The 21463-nt window shown below is 48.3% G+C and overlaps 1 protein-coding gene across 1 annotated transcript in view; it reads right to left on the bottom strand.

Moving 5' to 3' along the window:
• Positions 1 to 239: 239 nt before the first annotated feature.
• Positions 240 to 21463, bottom strand: part of LOC310780604 (putative phospholipid-transporting ATPase IM) — a gene marked incomplete at both ends in the record, with an annotated part of 45517 nt that continues 24293 nt past the window's right edge. Inside the window, 15 exons of the mRNA XM_083641140.1 lie at positions 240 to 530; positions 934 to 1064; positions 1293 to 1431; positions 3245 to 3490; positions 6981 to 7064; positions 8178 to 8401; positions 13721 to 13904; positions 16740 to 16890; positions 17631 to 17736; positions 18042 to 18153; positions 18355 to 18519; positions 18701 to 18816; positions 19530 to 19718; positions 20291 to 20456; positions 20561 to 20604. Of these exons, the coding sequence (XP_083497266.1) occupies positions 240 to 530; positions 934 to 1064; positions 1293 to 1431; positions 3245 to 3490; positions 6981 to 7064; positions 8178 to 8401; positions 13721 to 13904; positions 16740 to 16890; positions 17631 to 17736; positions 18042 to 18153; positions 18355 to 18519; positions 18701 to 18816; positions 19530 to 19718; positions 20291 to 20456; positions 20561 to 20604 (2348 nt within the window). The remainder of the gene's footprint in view (positions 531 to 933; positions 1065 to 1292; positions 1432 to 3244; positions 3491 to 6980; positions 7065 to 8177; positions 8402 to 13720; positions 13905 to 16739; positions 16891 to 17630; positions 17737 to 18041; positions 18154 to 18354; positions 18520 to 18700; positions 18817 to 19529; positions 19719 to 20290; positions 20457 to 20560; positions 20605 to 21463) is intronic.

A 21463-nucleotide genomic window follows, 5' to 3' on the forward strand; every position in this document is an offset into this window, starting at 1 on the left:
AGAGACATTGCTTTTTTGGGCACCACATGCCGAGTGCCATCCAGTTCCATTGTATTCGAGAGAAGGCAGACATCTCTACAGCCGATATCTCCAAAACTCGCACCAAAATGATCTTTCTAGATGGATAAATAGCAGTACAGGTAAGAGGAAAGAATACGATATGTATTTCCGATTTTCGGGTGAACACCTACAGTATTATAATGGCAACACTTTGACGCAGAAGTAGAAGGTGCTGGCGGCTAGGTGGTGTGCGGCTCCTCGTTTTCCTCGCTGATGGTGCGGTAGTGCTGCGGCTGGCTCTGGGCCAGAGGCGAGTCGGTCTGGGGGAAGAGGGCGGAGTCGGTCTGGGGGAAGAGGGCGAGCCGGCTCTTGAGCGGGCGTTTGAGCAGGAACCGGCCGGAGGTCACCAGCTGGCCGTAGCCCTGCGCGTGGGAGAAGGCGTAACCCGAGCGCCGCGTGCTGATCCTCCGCTGGGGGATGCGGCGGGGCTCGGGGGCTGGCACCGCCTCCTTTTGCACCTTGTGCCTCACCTGCAGGGAGGCAGGGGGGGACAGGGAGGCAGGGGGGGACAGGGAGGCAGGGAGGCAGGGGGGGACAGGGACAGCTTTTTATGCTGCGTCATGTTACTTTGATGAGTGCTGGTGTACGTGCTGCAAGATGAATTTCTCTGAGAACGGAGGATAAAATATGACCTTTTCTTTCTGTCCTGCACCGGATCATAAGTGCCTTTGCATGGGCATTTTGTTTTGTTAGTTGTTCAACTTAATAAAAATGTAAAAAATAAAAATAAAAAACAAAAAAATCTGTAAAGCCAAAAAAATCAGTAAACGCCAAATGTGCTGTGATGCAGTGTGTAGCGTGTGTAGCGTGTGTAGCGTGTGTAGCGTGTGTAGCGTGTGTAGCGTGTGTAGCGTGTGTAACGTGCGGTGTCACCTTGTCGTTGATGGTGGGCCGCAGCTGAATGAGGAGGAAGCGGAAAGCCACCACAGGCAGAGCACAGAGGATGGAGGTGAGGAGGATGGTCAGCCACACGTTGGGCTGGTTCAGGGAGTTTCTGGCCGTGCCTGGGGTCGGCAAAGTACAAGAAAAAACATCACGTTAAATAATGTCACATTCCCCCTGTGGCTAAGAATGGAGGCATCACAATTGCTCGAGTGACCATCACTGATGACATCATCTAATGGGGGGGGTTGACCACTTCTAGCACCGCAGTCTCCCATCCAAGGAGTATCCTAGGCCAGACCTACTTAGCTTCCCCAGGAGCCACTGGTGCTGACGATGAAGGTACTCACCGATGAAGGGGAATGAGGAGGTGAAGATGAGGAACATGCCGTTGCTGTACATGGTGAAGGTGATGGCGAAGTAGGCAGACAGGCTTCCCCACACAAAGAACTGGTTCACAGCCGTCCAGTAGTGCGTGTCCAGACACAGCTTTAGGAAAAAACACAAGCAGCTCAGTCTCACATGTCACTCCCGCTCTGTGTGTGTGTGTGTGTGTGTGTGTGTGTGTGTGTGTGTGTGTGTGTGTGTGTGTGTGTGTGTGTGTGTGTTTAGTGGCTTTTAAACATGAAGTCTGGATCATGTCTGGCTAGCAGCTAGCAGGATATTTTCCGGTTTTACCTTTTTAAACATGAGGGGTCTTTGTTTAGAAACAGCTGGAAATGGTCAGTATTCTCTCTGCCAGTGGGTGGGGGAGGGGGAGGGGGTGCGGAAGCATGCACGTTATTCCCTACAAGGCAAATAGTTGTCATGTGAGTCGTCGTCGGCGCTGTGCTCAATTGAAACAGCTTTAGCGAATCTATAACCAAACTCCATTCAAAAACATGCCATTTTAACTCGAGGGTCCATTCCGACCGCGAGGGGTGGCAGTATGCCAAAAATGAGCGCTTCCGCCTTTGTTACATAAAGCCGCCCAGTCAAAATAGTGGTTGAACTGTCGTCAATCACTGTGGGTGATTTATATTATTTATTTAAGTGGCATTCAAGTCATATCTGACTAGTTTTCAATGTATTTCTCCCCACAAAAGTTAGGCTAGGCCTATGTCTCACTTTTTCTGACATGGATCAGCAGCGCAGCAGTAAGCTCTCTCCTCTCCTCGGTGTGATGCACGGACCTGCCTGCCTGCATAGCTGAAGCGCGTTGGGATCCCTAGCTCTACCAAACAATTCAAAGCCGTTTGCAGCACTTGAGTAAACCGTGAGTTTGCTCATTTAATTCGTTGATATAAGCGATTGCCCGAACGATTAATTAATTAATAAACTAGTGAACGTGAAGTGCCACCACCCGCCCACTCAGACATGATCGGGATTATGAGCTGCCAGAGTTAAACAGCACCCGCTTTTCCTATTATGCGGATGCTATACCGGCGACCGAGATGAATATGATACGGACTCGCGGGAGTGCGCGTAGGCCGGCTAATTGTTGTTTAACATGCAGGCCAACCGGCTAGGAGCGGGTTATAATACGGATTCCACTGCATGTTAAGAAGTGGCTCGAGTGTGTGTGTGTGTGCATTTTGTGTGACTAATGTCACCCATAAGCCACCATAGGTGATTCATGGGAGCTTACTGTATTACCAGGGAATTCTTTACAGTGTGTTCTCTGAACAATTTGAGTTTAAACAGATCTTAGCGGGACAAATTCAATTGTTTATTTGCTAGTACACAGATGTGTTATTTCATAGTTCAATAACCGTTTCCTAGATGTCCCCCCAAAAAATCTGATTAAGGCACAAAACAATAACTTCTGAAAGGAAAAGTTAATTTCTGTGTGTTATAAAGTGAATTTCTGAATTTCTTCATGCATGTTTCCAATTTGTGACAGGAACTGGTGTTTAGACCTTGGCCTAACATGTAGGACAAGGTCGTTTTTCAGTTTTTCACAGATTGTGAAAGTGCTGATTGTAAGCTTTCAAATGATGTGTGATACATTGAAATCTGAAAATAGTAGAAGAAGATTTGAATTATTTATTTAGTATTTAATTAAGTATTTGAATTAAGTATTTGAATGTCCATACTCCTAAAAACAACATTCAGAAGTATTTAGTGATGCTAAAACTGTTGTTTGTTATATTGAGTTGGTTCTTTAACATCTAAACTTGTGTCAAAAATAAAATACAAATAAAAATATCTTGTGCGATTTCACAGTTGCCTATACTTGTTTCCCTCTTCACCAGATCGTGTCACATGGTTCGTCTGCTCACCTGTATATTGACAGAGGGTGTCACATGGTTCGTCTGCTCACCTGTATATTGACAGCGATGAGCAGACAGGTCGCTGCCAACAGAGCGAAGGACTGGTAGTCCACGATGTCCTTGCCGTCGTCGCGGACGGTGTCGTGCATGGCGGCCCAGGGGATGAAGAAGAGGATGAGGGAGCTGTAGCAGCTGTGCAGCATGCAGCGGATGAAGGCCTTCTTACTGAAGTACAGGTTGAGCTGGCCGGGGGAGTAGAGCTGAGGATACTGGAAACTCCACCGGTCACTCACATCCTGCAGGGGGGAGTGAGAGAGAGAGGGGGGGAGTGAGAGAGAGAGGGGGGAGACACAGAGAGGAGAGGGAGGCGGAGGACTGAATTTAGCATTTCTTTCTTGCAATTGTGATCTCATATACATCTCAGAATCTCCTCCAGAGCTTGCAATTCTTTTATTTTATTTTATTATTAGATAGGTCGTCCTCGATGAGCCCAACTGGTATATACTCCTTGTTCTAGGCTTTACAATGCTATGTGAGGACTGAGCACATTTCAAAACAAGGCTACAACGTGCTTTAGAAAAAAAAGATCATAAATCTGCACAGCTAAGGATCAAAACACACAACAGAATCCAGAAGACAGTCTTCATAACAAGCTAATTAATCCAAAGGAATCCGGAAAAGTGAGTTTTTAAGACAGATCTAAAAGAGGAAACAGTACAGTACTGGCAGCCTGATCGTTTCACAGAATAAATGATATGATATTAAACCAAACAGGTTGGATGTGAGTTTTAGAGTGGTGCAGTGTGAAGATATTAAACCAAACAGGTTGGATGTGAGTTTTAGAGCGGTGCAGTGTGAAGATATTAAACCAAACAGGTTGGAGGTGAGTTTTAGAGTGGTGCAGTGTAAACAGGTTGGAGGTTAGTTTTAGAGTGGTGCAGTGTAAACAGGTTGGAGGTTAGTTTTAGAGTGGTGCAGTGTAAACAGGTTGGAGGTGAGTTTTAGAGTGGTGCAGTGTAAACAGGTTGGAGGTTAGTTTTAGAGTGGTGCAGTGTAAACAGGTTGGAGGTGAGTTTTAGAGTGGTGCAGTGTAAACAGGTTGGAGGTTAGTTTTAGAGTGGTGCAGTGTAAACAGGTTGGAGGTGAGTTTTAGAGTGGTGCAGTGTAAACAGGTTGGAGGTGAGTTTTAGAGTGGTGCAGTGTAAACAGGTTGGAGGTTAGTTTTAGAGTGGTGCAGTGTAAACAGGTTGGAGGTGAGTTTTAGAGTGGTGCAGTGTAAACAGGTTGGAGGTGAGTTTTAGAGTGGTGCAGTGTAAACAGGTTGGAGGTGAGTTTTAGAGTGGTGCAGTGTAAACAGGTTGGAGGTGAGTTTTAGAGCGGTGCAGTGTAAACAGGTTGGAGGTGAGTTTTAGAGTGGTGCAGTGTAAACAGGTTGGAGGTGAGTTTTAGAGTAGTGCAGTGTAAACAGGTTGGAGGTTAGTTTTAGAGTGGTGCAGTGTAAACAGGTTGGAGGTTAGTTTTAGAGTGGTGCAGTGTAAACAGGTTGGAGGTGAGTTTTAGAGCGGTGCAGTGTGAACAGGTTGGAGGTGAGTTTTAGAGTAGTGCAGTGTAAACAGGTTGGAGGTGAGTTTTAGAGTGGTGCAGTGTAAACAGGTTGGAGGTGAGTTTTAGAGTGGTGCAGTGTAAACAGGTTGGAGGTGAGTTTTAGAGTGGTGCAGTGTAAACAGGTTGGAGGTGATAATCCAAAAAGGTTCATAGTGTCTATACTTTACTTAGATTGATAGGTTTTCTTTTATATCAGACACAGGTTTGTATTCCTACCTGACATGTTTCGACGGTAATACTTCCACAACGCTCTCAAAACCTGCCACTACCCAAACTGGGCCATAGAAAAGGGAAAACAGCAAGTCAAACAAAGACAACACACCCGTACAGGTAAAAAGAAACCGGACAATAAAACAGAAAACATAGGGGCGGTCACACTACCATACATCAGAGGCATCACTGAACGCATACAGAGAGCCATGAGTAAACGTCACATCAGCACACCAGTCAAACCACACATAAAACTCAGACAACTGCTAGTGCACCCAAAAGACAAAATCGACCCAAACAAAAAATGTAACGTCATCTATGAAATACCATGTCAATCATGCAATAAATCATACATAGGAGAAACAGGACGGTCATTCATCACCCGCAAAAAAGAGCACCAAAAGGAATGTGAGAAGGAGACAACAAAAAGGCAGACACGGGCTATAAAGGAACAGGCACTACAAGAAAATCTCAAATCAGCAATCACAGATCACTGCAAAAGGGAGAACCACATTATGGACTGGGATAAGGCCAAAGTCATCCGCACCCAGGACAACAAACACCAGCGCTGGATTATGGAGGCAGTGGAGATCAGGAAGCGGGCGCAAACGACGATGAACCGGGACGAGGGGGCCTATATGCTTTCCACCACCTGGAGCAGCGTTCTCAAACGGCGAGATGACAGCAAGGGGCGTGGTCGTCCTGTCAAATCTGACAGGACGATCACGCCTCTGTAAACAACATCAGCTGTTAAAGACACGTCACACACCATCTAGTGACACCTCTGAAGAAGACGGAAGTATTACCGTCGAAACATGTCAGGTAGGAATACAAACCTGTGTCTGATATAAAAGAAAACCTATCAATCTAGGTTGGAGGTGAGTTTTAGAGTAGTGCAGTGTAAACAGGTTGGAGGTGAGTTTTAGAGCGGTGCAGTGTGAACAGGTTGGAGGTGAGTTTTAGAGCGGTGCAGTGTAAACAGGTTGGAGGTGAGTTTTAGAGTGGTGCAGTGTAAACAGGTTGGAGGTGAGTTTTAGAGTGGTGCAGTGTAAACAGGTTGGAGGTGAGTTTTAGAGTGGTGCAGTGTAAACAGGTTGGAGGTGAGTTTTAGAGCGGTGCAGTGTAAACAGGTTGGAGGTGAGTTTTAGAGTAGTGCAGTGTAAACAGGTTGGAGGTGAGTTTTAGAGCGGTGCAGTGTAAACAGGTTGGAGGTGTGTTTTAGAGCGGTGCAGTGTAAACAGGTTGGAGGTGTGTTTTAGAGCGGTGCAGTGTAAACAGGTTGGAGGTGAGTTTTAGAGTGGTGCAGTGTAAACAGGTTGGAGGTGAGTTTTAGAGTGGTGCAGTGTAAACAGGTTGGAGGTTAGTTTTAGAGTGGTGCAGTGTAAACAGGTTGGAGGTGAGTTTTAGAGTGGTGCAGTGTAAACAGGTTGGAGGTGAGTTTTAGAGTGGTGCAGTGTAAACAGGTTGGAGGTGTGTTTTAGAGTGGTGCAGTGTAAACAGGTTGGAGGTGAGTTTTAGAGTGGTGCAGTGTAAACAGGTTGGAGGTGAGTTTTAGAGTGGTGCAGTGTAAACAGGTTGGAGGTGAGTTTTAGAGCGGTGCAGTGTAAACAGGTTGGAGGTGAGTTTTAGAGTAGTGCAGTGTAAACAGGTTGGAGGTGAGTTTTAGAGTGGTGCAGTGTAAACAGGTTGGAGGTGAGTTTTAGAGTGGTGCAGTGTAAACAGGTTGGAGGTGAGTTTTAGAGTAGTGCAGTGTAAACAGGTTGGAGGTGAGTTTTAGAGTGGTGCAGTGTAAACAGGTTGGAGGTGAGTTTTAGAGTGGTGCAGTGTAAACAGGTTGGAGGTGAGTTTTAGAGTGGTGCAGTGTAAACAGGTTGGAGGTGAGTTTTAGAGTGGTGCAGTGTAAACAGGTTGGAGGTGAGTTTTAGAGTGGTGCAGTGTAAACAGGTGCAGTGTGAAGAATCAACATCTTACCTGGTCAAAGAGACTCATGCCGAGGACGGGAAGAGCCGTGTAAACCAGGTTGTACAAGGTGATGAACCACTCGTCATACACCGTCTGTGTGTATCAACAACAACAACAGCATTCATTATGCAAATATACACAAAGGATGTATACACCTATATGTATCTATGAATACTTGTACTGCAAACAGGTAGACAGCTTTATTCAAAGTATCAAAGCTGCACTTTGAAAAATGTACAATTTAATACCCAGAAATACTGTAATGTGCTGTCAATAAAGCATTGAGCTGCTTTAATGTATACTTTAGTTCATGTACTCTACATTATGTATACAAATACAAATACTTTACTTGAAGTGAAGTTACACAGCATAACGGCATTACAAGCACATTGTAACCGTGTTATAACTATGGCATATATTTTTCCTAATTTCCCAATTTATATTTCCTAATGATTACCTCCGCCAACAGATTTGTCGAACGAGTTGGGTTATGTTTTCGCCCCCATTTGTCTGTCTGTTTGTTGGCAGGATACAATGGATTTGCATGAAACTTGAAAAGCAGGCCATGGGTCACAAAAATGTGCTTTCAAACGGATTCACGTAACACAACAAAACGCAGTAGAAAGGTTGGCATGCGCTCGCCTAGTTAGACCGCTGCTCATCGTATGCCTCCCATGCAGTGTTGGGCAAGTTACTTTCAAAATGTAATATACTACATATTACTAGTTACTTTCATTTGAAAGTAATAAGTTACTTTACAATATTACTTTCTGTGTAGAGTAACTTGTTACTTATTTCACTACTTTTGCATTACTTTTACCAAAACAACAGCAGCAGCAGAATGACATCGCCGCCCCAGAACCATCCCGAAAAAGAATGTCAACCGCCATGAAGTCAGTGTAAACAATCCAAAATTCTAAATGTTATTCTTTTCCTTTGTTATCGTCATCTATAGTGGTTATTTGCAGAAAAACACACAGTTTGATTAGGAAATGATTGTATCTTTTTTAAATATGTGCTTTGATTTAATAAAAATGTAACTCAATTTGTAACTTGAGTTACTTGACAAAGTAACTGGTATAATATTACTGAAATCCTATAAGTAATAAGTTATATTACTGAGTTACTCCTAAAAGTAATATATTACATGTAATATGTTACATTTGTAATGAGTTACCCCCAACACTGCTCCCATGTGCCGCTCACCTGTGCAGAGAAGCCACAGAAGAAGGCGTACCAGAAATGGACAAAGGTGAAGGTGAAGTTCTTATAGAAGAAGTAGCTCAGGAACTTGCACATGCGCAGGTAGGACCAGCGGCCGTGCACCAGCAGGAGGCGCTGCAGGTAACGGAACTGGGCAAAGGAGTAGTCGCTGGAGAGGACCGCCTGCATGCCCTCCTGTCCGCTGATACCCACTCCGATATGAGCAGCTGGAGGGAGAGAGGCAGGTAGAGAGGGGGTTAATATGAGCAGCTGGAGGGAGAGAGGCAGGTAGAGAGAGGGTTAATATGAGCAGCTGGAGGGAGAGAGGCAGGTAGAGAGAGGGTGAATATGAGCAGCTGGAGGGAGAGAGGCAGGTAGAGAGAGGGTTAATATGAGCAGCTGGAGGGAGAGAGGCAGGTAGAGAGAGGGTTAATATGAGCAGCTGGAGGGAGAGAGGCAGGTAGAGAGAGGGTTAATATGAGCAGCTGGAGGGAGAGAGGCAGGTAGAGAGAGGGTGAATATGAGCAGCTGGAGGGAGAGAGGCAGGTAGAGAGAGGGTTAATATGAGCAGCTGGAGGGAGAGAGGCAGGTAGAGAGAGGGTTAATATGAGCAGCTGGAGGGAGAGAGGCAGGTAGAGAGAGGGTTAACATGAGCAGCTGGAGGGAGAGAGGCAGGTAGAGAGAGGGTTAACATGAGCAGCTGGAGGGAGAGAGGCAGGTAGAGAGAGGGTTAATATGAGCAGCTGGAGGGAGAGAGGCAGGTAGAGAGAGGGTTAACATGAGCAGCTGGAGGGAGAGAGGCAGGTAGAGAGAGGGTGAATATGAGCAGCTGGAGGGAGAGAGGCAGGTAGAGAGAGGGTTAACATGAGCAGCTGGAGGGAGAGAGGCAGGTAGAGAGAGGGTTAATATGAGCAGCTGGAGGGAGAGAGGCAGGTAGAGAGAGGGTTAACATGAGCAGCTGGAGGGAGAGAGGCAGGTAGAGAGAGGGTTAATATGAGCAGCTGGAGGGAGAGAGGCATGTAGAGAGAGGGTTAATATGAGCAGCTGGAGGGAGAGAGGCAGGTAGAGAGGGTTAATATGAGCAGCTGGAGGGAGAGAGGCAGGTAGAGAGAGGGTAAATATGAGCAGCTGGAGGGAGAGAGGCAGGTAGAGAGAGGGTTAATATGAGCAGCTGGAGGGAGAGAGGCAGGTAGAGAGAGGGTTAACATGAGCAGCTGGAGGGAGAGAGGCAGGTAGAGAGAGGGTTAATATGAGCAGCTGGAGGGAGAGAGGCAGGTAGAGAGAGGGTTAATATGAGCAGCTGGAGGGAGAGAGGCAGGTAGAGAGAGGGTTAACATGAGCAGCTGGAGGGAGAGAGGCAGGTAGAGAGAGGGTTAATATGAGCAGATGGAGGGAGAGAGGCAGGTAGAGAGAGGGTTAACATGAGCAGCTGGAGGGAGAGAGGCAGGTAGAGAGAGGGTTAATATGAGCAGCTGGAGGGAGAGAGGCAGGTAGAGAGAGGATTAACATGAGCAGCTGGAGGGAGAGAGGCAGGTAGAGAGAGGGTTAATATGAGCAGCTGGAGGGAGAGAGGCAGGTAGAGAGAGGGTTAATATGAGCAGCTGGAGGGAGAGAGGCAGGTAGAGAGAGGGTTAATATGAGCAGCTGGAGGGAGAGAGGCATGTAGAGAGAGGGTTAATATGAGCAGCTGGAGGGAGAGAGGCAGGTAGAGAGAGGGTTAATATGAGCAGCTGGAGGGAGAGAGGCAGGTAGAGAGGGTTAACATGAGCAGCTGGAGGGAGAGAGGCAGGTAGAGAGAGGGTTAATATGAGCAGCTGGAGGGAGAGAGGCAGGTAGAGAGAGGGTTAATATGAGCAGCTGGAGGGAGAGAGGCAGGTAGAGCGAGGGTTAACATGAGCAGCTGGAGGGAGAGAGGCAGGTAGAGAGAGGGTTAATATGAGCAGCTGGAGGGAGAGAGGCAGGTAGAGAGAGGGTTAATATGAGCAGCTGGAGGGAGAGAGGCAGGTAGAGAGAGGGTTAACATGAGCAGCTGGAGGGAGAGAGGCAGGTAGAGAGAGGGTTAATATGAGCAGCTGGAGGGAGAGAGGCAGGTAGAGAGAGGGTTAATATGAGCAGCTGGAGGGAGAGAGAGAGGCAGGTAGAGAGAGGGTTAATATGAGCAGCTGGAGGGAGAGAGGCAGGTAGAGAGAGGGTTAATATGAGCAGCTGGAGGGAGAGAGGCAGGTAGAGAGAGGGTTAATATGAGCAGCTGGAGGGAGAGAGGCAGGTAGAGAGAGGGTTAATATGAGCAGCTGGAGGGAGAGAGGCAGGTAGAGAGGGTTAATATGAGCAGCTGGAGGGAGAGAGGCAGGTAGAGAGAGGGTTAATATGAGCAGCTGGAGGGAGAGAGGCAGGTAGAGAGAGGGTTAATATGAGCAGCTGGAGGGAGAGAGGCAGGTAGAGAGAGGGTTAATATGAGCAGCTGGAGGGAGAGAGGCAGGTAGAGAGAGGGTTAACATGAGCAGCTGGAGGGAGAGAGGCAGGTAGAGAGAGGGTTAATATGAGCAGCTGGAGGGAGAGAGGCAGGTAGAGAGAGGGTTAATATGAGCAGCTGGAGGGAGAGAGAGAGGCAGGTAGAGAGAGGGTTAATATCAGCAGCTGGAGGGAGAGAGGCAGGTAGAGAGAGGGTTAATATGAGCAGATGGAGGGAGAGAGGCAGGTAGAGAGAGGGTTAACATGAGCAGCTGGAGGGAGAGAGGCAGGTAGAGAGAGGGTTAATATGAGCAGCTGGAGGGAGAGAGGCAGGTAGAGAGAGGATTAACATGAGCAGCTGGAGGGAGAGAGGCAGGTAGAGAGAGGGTTAATATGAGCAGCTGGAGGGAGAGAGGCAGGTAGAGAGAGGGTTAATATGAGCAGCTGGAGGGAGAGAGGCAGGTAGAGAGAGGGTTAATATCAGCAGCTGGAGGGAGAGAGGCAGGTAGAGAGAGGGTTAATATGAGCAGCTGGAGGGAGAGAGGCATGTAGAGAGAGGGTTAATATCAGCAGCTGGAGGGAGAGAGGCAGGTAGAGAGAGGGTTAATATGAGCAGCTGGAGGGAGAGAGGCAGGTAGAGAGAGGGTTAATATGAGCAGCTGGAGGGAGAGAGGCATGTAGAGAGAGGGTTAATATGAGCAGCTGGAGGGAGAGAGGCAGGTAGAGAGAGGGTTAATATGAGCAGCTGGAGGGAGAGAGGCAGGTAGAGAGGGTTAACATGAGCAGCTGGAGGGAGAGAGGCAGGTAGAGAGAGGGTTAATATGAGCAGCTGGAGGGAGAGAGGCAGGTAGAGAGAGGGTTAATATGAGCAGCTGGAGGGAGAGAGGCAGGTAGAGAGAGGGTTAATATCAGCAGCTGGAGGGAGAGAGGCAGGTAGAGAGAGGGTTAATATGAGCAGCTGGAGGGAGAGAGGCAGGTAGAGAGAGGGTTAATATGAGCAGCTGGAGGGAGAGAGGCAGGTAGTGAGAGGGTTAATATGAGCAGCTGGAGGGAGAGAGGCAGGTAGAGAGAGGGTTAACATGAGCAGCTGGAGGGAGAGAGGCAGGTAGAGAGAGGGTTAATATGAGCAGCTGGAGGGAGAGAGGCAGGTAGAGAGAGGGTTAATATGAGCAGCTGGAGGGAGAGAGGCAGGTAGAGAGAGGGTTAATATGAGCAGCTGGAGGGAGAGAGGCAGGTAGAGAGGGTTAATATGAGCAGCTGGAGGGAGAGAGGCAGGTAGAGAGAGGGTTAATATGAGCAGCTGGAGGGAGAGAGGCAGGTAGAGAGAGGGTTAATATGAGCAGCTGGAGGGAGAGAGGCAGGTAGAGAGAGGGTTAATATGAGCAGCTGGAGGGAGAGAGGCAGGTAGAGAGAGGGTTAACATGAGCAGCTGGAGGGAGAGAGGCAGGTAGAGAGAGGGTTAATATGAGCAGCTGGAGGGAGAGAGAGAGGCAGGTAGAGAGAGGGTTAATATCAGCAGCTGGAGGGAGAGAGGCAGGTAGAGAGAGGGTTAATATGAGCAGCTGGAGGGAGAGAGGCAGGTAGAGAGAGGGTTAATATGAGCAGCTGGAGGGAGAGAGAGAGGCAGGTAGAGAGAGGGTTAATATCAGCAGCTGGAGGGAGAGAGGCAGGTAGAGAGAGGGTTAATATGAGCAGCTGGAGGGAGAGAGGCAGGTAGAGAGAGGGTTAATATCAGCAGCTGGAGGGAGAGAGGCAGGTAGAGCGAGGGTTAATATGAGCAGCTGGAGGGAGAGAGGCAGGTAGAGAGAGGGTTAATATGAGCAGCTGGAGGGAGAGAGGCAGGTAGAGAGAGGGTTAATATGAGCAGCTGGAGGGAGAGAGGCAGGTAGAGAGAGGGTTAATATGAGCAGCTGGAGGGAGAGAAGCAGGTAGAGAGAGGGTTAATATGAGCAGCTGGAGGGAGAGAGGCATGTAGAGAGAGGGTTAATATGAGCAGCTGGAGGGAGAGAGGCAGGTAGAGAGAGGGTTAATATGAGCAGCTGGAGGGAGAGAGGCAGGTAGAGAGAGGGTTAATATGAGCAGCTGGAGGGAGAGAGGCATGTAGAGAGAGGGTTAATATGAGCAGCTGGAGGGAGAGAGGCAGGTAGAGAGAGGGTTAACATGAGCAGCTGGAGGGAGAGAGGCAGGTAGAGAGAGGGTTAACATGAGCAGCTGGAGGGAGAGAGGCAGGTAGAGAGAGGGTTAACATGAGCAGCTGGAGGGAGAGAGGCAGGTAGAGAGAGGGTTAATATGAGCAGCTGGAGGGAGAGAGGCAGGTAGAGAGAGGGTTAATATGAGCAGCTGGAGGGAGAGAGGCAGGTAGAGAGAGGGTTAATATGAGCAGCTGGAGGGAGAGAGGCAGGTAGAGAGAGGGTTAATATGAGCAGCTGGAGGGAGAGAGGCAGGTAGAGAGAGGGTTAACATGAGCAGCTGGAGGGAGAGAGGCAGGTAGAGAGAGGGTTAATATGAGCAGCTGGAGGGAGAGAGGCAGGTAGAGAGAGGGTTAACATGAGCAGCTGGAGGGAGAGAGGCAGGTAGAGAGAGGGTGAATATGAGCAGCTGGAGGGAGAGAGGCAGGTAGAGAGAGGGTTAATATGAGCAGCTGGAGGGAGAGAGGCAGGTAGAGAGAGGTTTAATATGAGCAGCTGGAGGGAGAGAGGCAGGTAGAGAGAGGGTGAATATGAGCAGCTGGAGGGAGAGAGGCAGGTAGAGAGAGGGTTAACATGTGTGTCTGAGGGTTCACACATTCAGCAACAACGTTGTTCAGCATTTTCCAGCTGTCCTTGCTCAGCATGTAGATCTATGGTAGAGATATGCAAAAAAAAAAAAGAATTCGCCATGGAGTTGGTGGATGGTCTGAGCGCCAATATGTTTATTGTCCCAAAGTGTAATTGGTTATGGGGTCAGGTAAACAACAAGGTAAAAACAGCATGGCACAGCTGTAGATACAAACCAAACACATACAAACCAACACAAACCAAACCACATACAAACCAAACACAAACCAAACACTACTTTTCCAGCTCTGTGCCTGCTGTGCTTGGAGCTGAGCTCACCCTTGATCATGCTGACGTCGTTGGCCCCGTCCCCGATGGCCAGAGTGACCGCCTGCTTGAACTTCTTCACCAGCTCCACCACCTGGGCCTTCTGCAGAGGAGTCACCCTGCAGCAGATCACCGTCTGACACATACAGGCTGTCCGCAGAAGCTCCAGCTGCAGGTCCTTCTCCAGGGCAAACGCCTGGGGGGAGAGGAGGAGGGAGGGATAGATGGATGAATGGATGAATGAATGGATATGGATGGATGGATGGATGGATGGGTGGATGGAGAGGGAGACATGATGAATGAAGTTGGTTGCACCACCACCCCTTCTGCTGATCTGGGCAGAGTTGTAAGCTAGCACATGGTTCCTCTGATACATGTGCAGTCTGAGACCTGAGAGAGAGGAGTTTGACCGGCAGGACGTAGCGCGTGGGAGGATCACACTATCCCCGCCCCCCCCCCCCCCCCCCCCCAGTCCCTCCCCATGAACAGGCGCCCCGACCGGCCAGCGGAGGCACTAGTGAGGCGACCAGGACTCATAATATAATAACTAAATGATTCGAATTGAACACTTTGGAAAGGTGCTGCCTGCTGTGTTTTTAGGCAGAGCAGAGCACGTTGCACATGAGGTCGAGCGCTATTTCTGTGAGCTGATCAATCAAAGATGAGGCAGTTCCAGTATGTAGGCCACTGACAGCACTGTTCTCACTGTCAGTATGTAGGCCACTGACAGCACTGTTCTCACTGTCAGTATGTAGGCCACTGACAGCACTGTTCTCACTGTCAGTATGTAGGCCACTGACAGCACTGTTCTCACTGTCAGTATGTAGGCCACTGACAGCACTGTTCTCAATGTCAGTAGGTAGGCCACTGACAGCACTGTTCTCAATGTCAGTATGTAGGCCACTGACAGCACTGTTCTCACTGTCAGTATGTAGGCCACTGACAGCACTGTTCTCACTGTCAGTATGTAGGCCACTGACAGCACTGTTCTCAATGTCAGTAGGTAGGCCACTGACAGCACTGTTCTCAATGTCAGTATGTAGGCCACTGACAGCACTGTTCTCACTGTCAGTATGTAGGCCACTGACAGCACTGTTCTCACTGTCAGTATGTAGGCCACTGACAGCACTGTTCTCAATGTCAGTATGTAGGCCACTGACAGCACTGTTCTCACTGTCAGTATGTAGGCCACTGACAGCACTGTTCTCACTGTCAGTATGTAGGCCACTGACAGCACTGTTCTCACTGTCAGTATGTAGGCCACTGACAGCACTGTTCTCACTGTCAGTATGTAGGCCACTGACAGTACTGTTCTCACTGTCAGTATGTAGGCCACTGACAGCACTGTTCTCACTGTCAGTATGTAGGCCACTGACAGCACTGTTCTCACTGTCAATATGTAGGCCACTGACAGCACTGTTCTCACTGTCAGTATGTAGGCCACTGACAGCACTGTTCTCACTGTCAGTATGTAGGCCACTGACAGCACTGTTCTCACTGTCAGTATGTAGGCCACTGACAGCACCGTATCTATCTGAGCTTATTTCACACTATGTGCCGGCATGCCCCCTTCCCTCTCTCAATGCTGGTCTCCTATAGCCATTCCCTCTGTCAACAAAAAAATCGCTTGGTTTCAGAGCTTTTGCCTACAACGCCCCATATCTGTGGACTGAACTTCCACTACATGTTAAAGAAGCGAGCTCAGTCTACATTTTTAAGACTGAAAACACACCTTTTTGCACTTCAACTACAGCCGGGTTCTTCACCTTTTAAAACATTCTTTTAATATGGATGTTTTTTAATGTGCCTGTTTTATTTTTATTTATTTTTTACTATTTGTATTCAAACAGCCCTTTTAGATTGATGTTTTTTAAAGCAACTACGAGCAAAATGTTCACTTGTTATGAAACCGTCTAAATTTAATAGTGATGCTTCACTATCGCTGTGAATGGGCGAGTGCTCTCGTTGTTTATAGTCTCTCTCCGGGACGGAAAGACACAGAAGTGAAAGGAAACGGCAGCATAACCACAAAATTACAAAATTACGTCCAAACAAACTGTTAGAATATAATGAGAGATGTTTGCGAGAGTAGAAAGCCCCTGCAAGTAGCGAGGAAAACATCCTTTCAACATCGATGTTTTAAATGTGTCGTTTGTAACAATTTTATTTTGTTTGCTGTAGATATGTGTTGTCCTATGCTTTATTTTAAGTGTATTGGGACCATGCTTCATGGTGATTCTGCACTTTAAATAAAATGGATTTATTGATGTATTGATTGATTTAAAACATAGACTAAAAACACATGCAAAACAATAAATGTGGAGAAATTAGCAGTAAAAAAAAGTCGGTAGTGTTTGTTTAAAGATTCAGTATGTAGCACATTGGGTGTGTTGTCGGAGTTTCTGTGTTTGCAAATAAGTAGCGTTTGCTGATAACGGGCAGCTACTGCAGCTAGTCATGACGTAACAAAGTGTGTTTTGTGACCCACTTTTCTAGCAAAACTAAATGTAGTTGAGGAAGTGCTTTTTCTACCAAAACAAAGGTAGTATAATATGAGCAAACTAGAGGCAGAACAGAGACAGTGACAGCAACAGAAGAGAGGTGATGAGGGGGGGAAAGCAGCTACGTTCACACAGACCTATTCAAGTTTTTCAACAAACCGCTGGTTTATTGTGTGGCAACAAACCGCATTGACAGCTGATTGACAGCTGACATGAAGTGAAGTCTGCTCTGTACTACCGGTATAGAGCTTGCGTTAGGAGCACGCTATATAGGCTTAGCTTGTAAACAACTACGGTGGCTCGTAGTGGACAAATATCATGACATTGCGTAACGTTATAGCCCCCAGATGTCCGTCAATTCGTGTGCCTGTTGATGAGCGATTTAAACAGAGCGACCGAGCGATTCCAAAGGGTGACAAAGGCGACAGAGAGAAAAATAAATATCTCGGTGTGAACACAGCTAAGATGGCAACTGGAAGGGTGACAAATAGTTCATTTAAAATGTGAGCATGTGTGAAAGATCTTCTCACCAGACTGTGTCCGTTTATCACCAGGCCGTAGTCTCCATCCACCTCCTCGTCCTCCACGGTCTCTGACTTCAGCCTCCAGAACAGGCCGGCTCGGGCCTTCAGCACAGTCGCCTCCTCTGCTGCTTCTGGACACATCTTCCTCCGTGCTCTCCTGAAAACAACACAGGACTTTTTGGAAATGACTGATTGAAGATGGGACGTTTTACCTGCCAAAGTGTCTGCTAGAACTGACAGCCAATATAGTAGTAGTAGTATTCACCTTATGGTCAGCCAATGACTTCCTATTGTGTCGACACTTCCTGTGACGGTACAGTGCTTGTATTGTGTTCATCGTGTTAACTGTGGCCAACACTGCCGAGGGGAATTCAGGTGTATGCAGAGCCCTGAAAACCAGCTCCGTGGCCTTGTGGTCTGAGTGTCCGCCCTGAGACTGGGAGGTCGTGAGTTCGATCCCCGGCCGAGTCATGCCAAAGACTATAAAAATGGGACCCGTTTGCCTCCCTGCTTGGCACTCAGCATCAAAGGGTTGGAATTGGGGGGTTAGATCACCATATGATTCCCGAGCGCGGCGCACGCTGCCGCTCACCGCTCCCCCAGGGGATGGGTCAAATGCGGAGAACAAATTTCACACATTGTGTGACAATCAGTGGGACTTTACCTTTACTTTACTTTACTTTACCTAAAAGCCACCACTGAGTCAGACTAGGGTTGACCAGGTTTTGAACAGGAAGTCGTAACACAACTGGGTCAAGTGGGCGGGGCAACATAAGCTGAACAGTAGTTACTGTATATACATTCCTTCATATACGTATTTAAAATACTGTATATACAGCAGGTGCTACAGGTCATACAGGTGTTGCAGCGTGGTTGTGTCTGCAGGTCAGGACTTACTGCAGCTCCTCTCTCACGCCCTCTGCTGTGTTCGCCGCCACCACGAAGATGTCCTTCATCTCCTCTCGCAGCATGTTGCAGGAATAGCCGATGTTCTCCGCCGTCTCTGTCTCAAAACATCAACAAGTGCTGTTTATGTGCAGTTCATCTGTAAAGCCTATAGGGGGGGGTAAACATCCACTAACTGTGTTTCTGTGACACCTGAGTTTATTCATAGTTATAACAGGATGTGTGGATATGTCTTCTAAGCCCGTGTAGGCCGACACAGCAATAAAATAAATATCATATGAATACATTTCAAATCAGATAGTGACTATTCGAGGTGTGCAAGTACCTCAGAGTCTGCCTGTGTGTGTGTGTGTGTGTGTGTGTGTGTACACACACTATACATGTACAGTATATAAGCCTCACCCTGTTTATCTCCAGTCAGGACCCAGATTTTGATGTCAGCTTTAGCCAGCTGCTCGATGGTCTGCGGGACACCGTCCTGCAGCTTGTCCTCCACAGCTGTGGCTCCCAGCAGCTGAAGACACACAGCACACAGACAGCACAGGGTGCAAATCAAGCAATCATCATCTATTCCCACACATCTTGAATGTTACAGCTCAATCAATCAGTTCATGTCAATCAAATCACTCAATCAGTCAAATCACTCAATCAGTCAAATCACTCAATCAGTCGTGTAAAAAGAAGCTGATAAGAGGTATGAGCTGTGTGAAGCGACCTGCAGGTCTCTCTCTATCTCCTCGTACAGCTCGTCCAGCATCTCCTCTCGGCCGTCCATGGCCGTGCTGGCTGCATGGTGCCGTCTGCTCCACTCCTTCATGTAGCTGTCATCCAGGTCCTTATAGGCCAGAACCAGCGTGCGCAGACCTTCTCCTGCATACTCCTGTTCCCACACACACACACACACACATACACACACACACAGAATGTGTGCGTAGTTTGTTTGAGTTAATTGTGTTTTATTCCTCTATTTTTTATTGCACAGACAATTCTGTTCAATTGAATTGTATTGATGAGTTACTTCCTGTTCCTGAATTGACCCCTGACCCCAGCTCTCTACTCACGTTGAGGTGTCTGGTGGTGACTCCCATCAGCTTGCTACAGGACGGGTGGAGTCTCTCGTAGATGATCGTGTCGGCTCCTTTGCAGAAGAGCGTGAGCTTTCCCTCGGGGCTGCGCACTGCAGACCACATCAGAGTCACTTTGCAAGCTTAGATTTAAGAACTTCACGGTTCATGAAAAATATCTTGGTTTCCAGACACCTATTTGTATCTGTACGACATTAGATAAACACTAAGAATAGTACACCTTACATGATTTCTGTGTATTGCAGTTTTGATGTTATTTTTTTTAGCTGACTGGCCATTTAGTCAGGCTTCACTCACAGAGTTGGCATGCAGCCTCTCCTCTCTCCCCCCAGAGGGTTTTCATAGTCCACTTCCCTGGCTGAGTCCAACTCAGCTCAGCTCCTCGACTCAGGTGTGCTCCATCAGCTAACGAATGGAGCGCTCCATGGTGCTCAACTAATTAGCCATTTTTGCCCATTTAGTCGGCCCCATTACCTAATTAGGTCTGCCTGGCTGCTGCACCTGTATGCGAGTTTGAAAGTATGCAAGTCTTCCTGTCTGCTAAAGCTACACACTGGTGCTCTTTCTGGACTTTAAAACGTACAGATCCTGTGATACTGCCCGTTGGTCCATAGTTTGCCTTCATTCACCAGGAAATACTGTCTCTTGAGGCTTTTAATACACACCCTGCATGATTATGACTTGTGTAAACATTTAAAAAGTATTTTTTTCCCTATATTTTCTTTCTGTGAAATAAGCATCTGACCTGTTGAGCGTTGCTCAAAGAATCGGAATGGAGAATGGTTATGAACCGAGCCGACCCTACCTATGACTGACATCCTCTTGCGGACGTTGTTGAAGTCCAGAACAGCCAGCAGGTCGTAGGTCACGCGTCGGCCCATCTCCATCACCGTGATGCTCTCCGGCGTGCGAGAGCGGAACACAAAGCCAAAGTTTCTGGCTGCCGTCACCAGAGCGCCTTCATCAGGTGACTGTGCCTGATAGTAAAGCTCTCCTGCCCAGAGGAGAGGAGAGGAGATGAGATGAGAGGAGAGAGGGGAGGAGAGGAGAGGAGAGGAGAGGGGATAGAGGGAGAGGACAGGAGAGAGGAGAGGAGAGGAGAGAGGGGAGGAGAGGAGAGGAGAGGAGAGGAGAGGAGAGGAGAGGAGATGAGAGGAGAGGGGAGGAGAGGAGAGGAGATGAGAGGAGAGGGGATAGAGGGAGAGGACAGGAGAGAGGAGAGGAGAGGAGAGAGGGGAGGAGAGGAGAGGAGAGGAGAGGAGAGGAGAGGAGAGGAGAGGAGAGGAGAGGAGGGGAGACGAGAGGAGGGGGAGGAGAGGAGAGGAGAGGAAAGGAGAGGAGAGGAGAGGAGAGGAGAGGAGAGGAGAGGAGAGGAGAGGAGAGGAGAGGAGGAAGATAAGACAGAAGAGGACAGGACTACTGTAGTCCTGAACTGTTATTTGACGCCCATTCAAACCTTCTGGAGGTTTCAGAGCTTCAGGACCACACGTAGGATGCAATTCTCTTTTAGCCTTTTGCCAGCCACTCGTCATGCAGTAATAAAGACGTGCATTAGATGGCGCTCACCCTCTTTCTTCTCCTCAGGCATGACAGTGTGGCACACGGCCAGCAAGCGGAAGAAGGCCCGCGCCTCCAGGTTTCCGTCTTTCACCGTCTCCACCAGAGCGCGGTCATGGAAGATGAACTTTGGATCTGCCAGCTGGTTCCAGGAGAAGTCCACTCTCTCTGTCTTCTGCACAGGACAAACAAGAGGGAAGAGTTTAGCGAACGCACACTTTTGTCAAATGAACACAAAATAAAAAAATACAATCATGTGTCACAGTGTTCTCCTCTCACCTCTGTTATTTCCACCCGTTGTCCAGAAAAGTCAAACAACTCCCCTGGATAAGAAAAAGAATGACACAAATCCGAAATCAACTTAACCATCAAGCTCAAGTTCAGCATTCCGCAGTTTAGTGCCAATGGGTCTCAACCTGGGCCTCAGGAGGGTTAGGGCAACTTTTTTTCCGGGGGTATGGGGAGGGCTACAATATGAGTTATAGCAGTCCCAACTCCGTCCCATATCAATGATCCAAAATGTAGCCCATAATAAGACACAGCAGTCGTGGGGCTGATCTCGGGGGGCGACGAGACGGCCTACAGAGAGGAGGTGGGGGCCCTGGAACAATGGTACCAGGACAACCACCTCTCTCTGAACGTCTCCAAGACCAAGGAGATCATTGTGGACTACAGGAGAGGGGGGGGCGCACACCCCCCAATCACCATCAACGGCACAGTGGTGGAAAGGGTGGACAGCTTCAAGTACCTGGGTGTCAACATCCACCAGGACCTGACGTGGGCCGGCCACACCGCCACTGTTGTCAAAAAGGCCCAACAGCGAATACACGGACTCACGCGCCTGAAGAAATTCAGGCTAAGGCCAGAAATCCTTACGGACTTCTACAGAGGCACCATTGAAAGCCTGCTGACTGGCTGCTTCACCACCTGGTACGGGAACTGTACCACCATGGACCGCAGGGCGCTACGGAGAGTGAGACGCGCGGCCCAGCACGTAACAGGATGTGAGTTGCCAGACCTGCATGAACTGTACAAACAGCGGTGCCTCAGGAGGTCCCTGAAGATCATCAAAGACACAAACCATCCCCACAACAGCCTGTTCTCCCTGTTGCCCTCAGGGAGAAGATACAGGGTCCCAAAAGCACGCACAAATCGCTTGAGGAACAGTTTCTTCCCGCAGGC

This window comes from Poromitra crassiceps, assembly GCF_964638095.1.
Source record: "Poromitra crassiceps genome assembly, chromosome: 8".
In the NCBI taxonomy this organism is placed as follows: Eukaryota; Metazoa; Chordata; class Actinopteri; order Beryciformes; family Melamphaidae; genus Poromitra; species Poromitra crassiceps.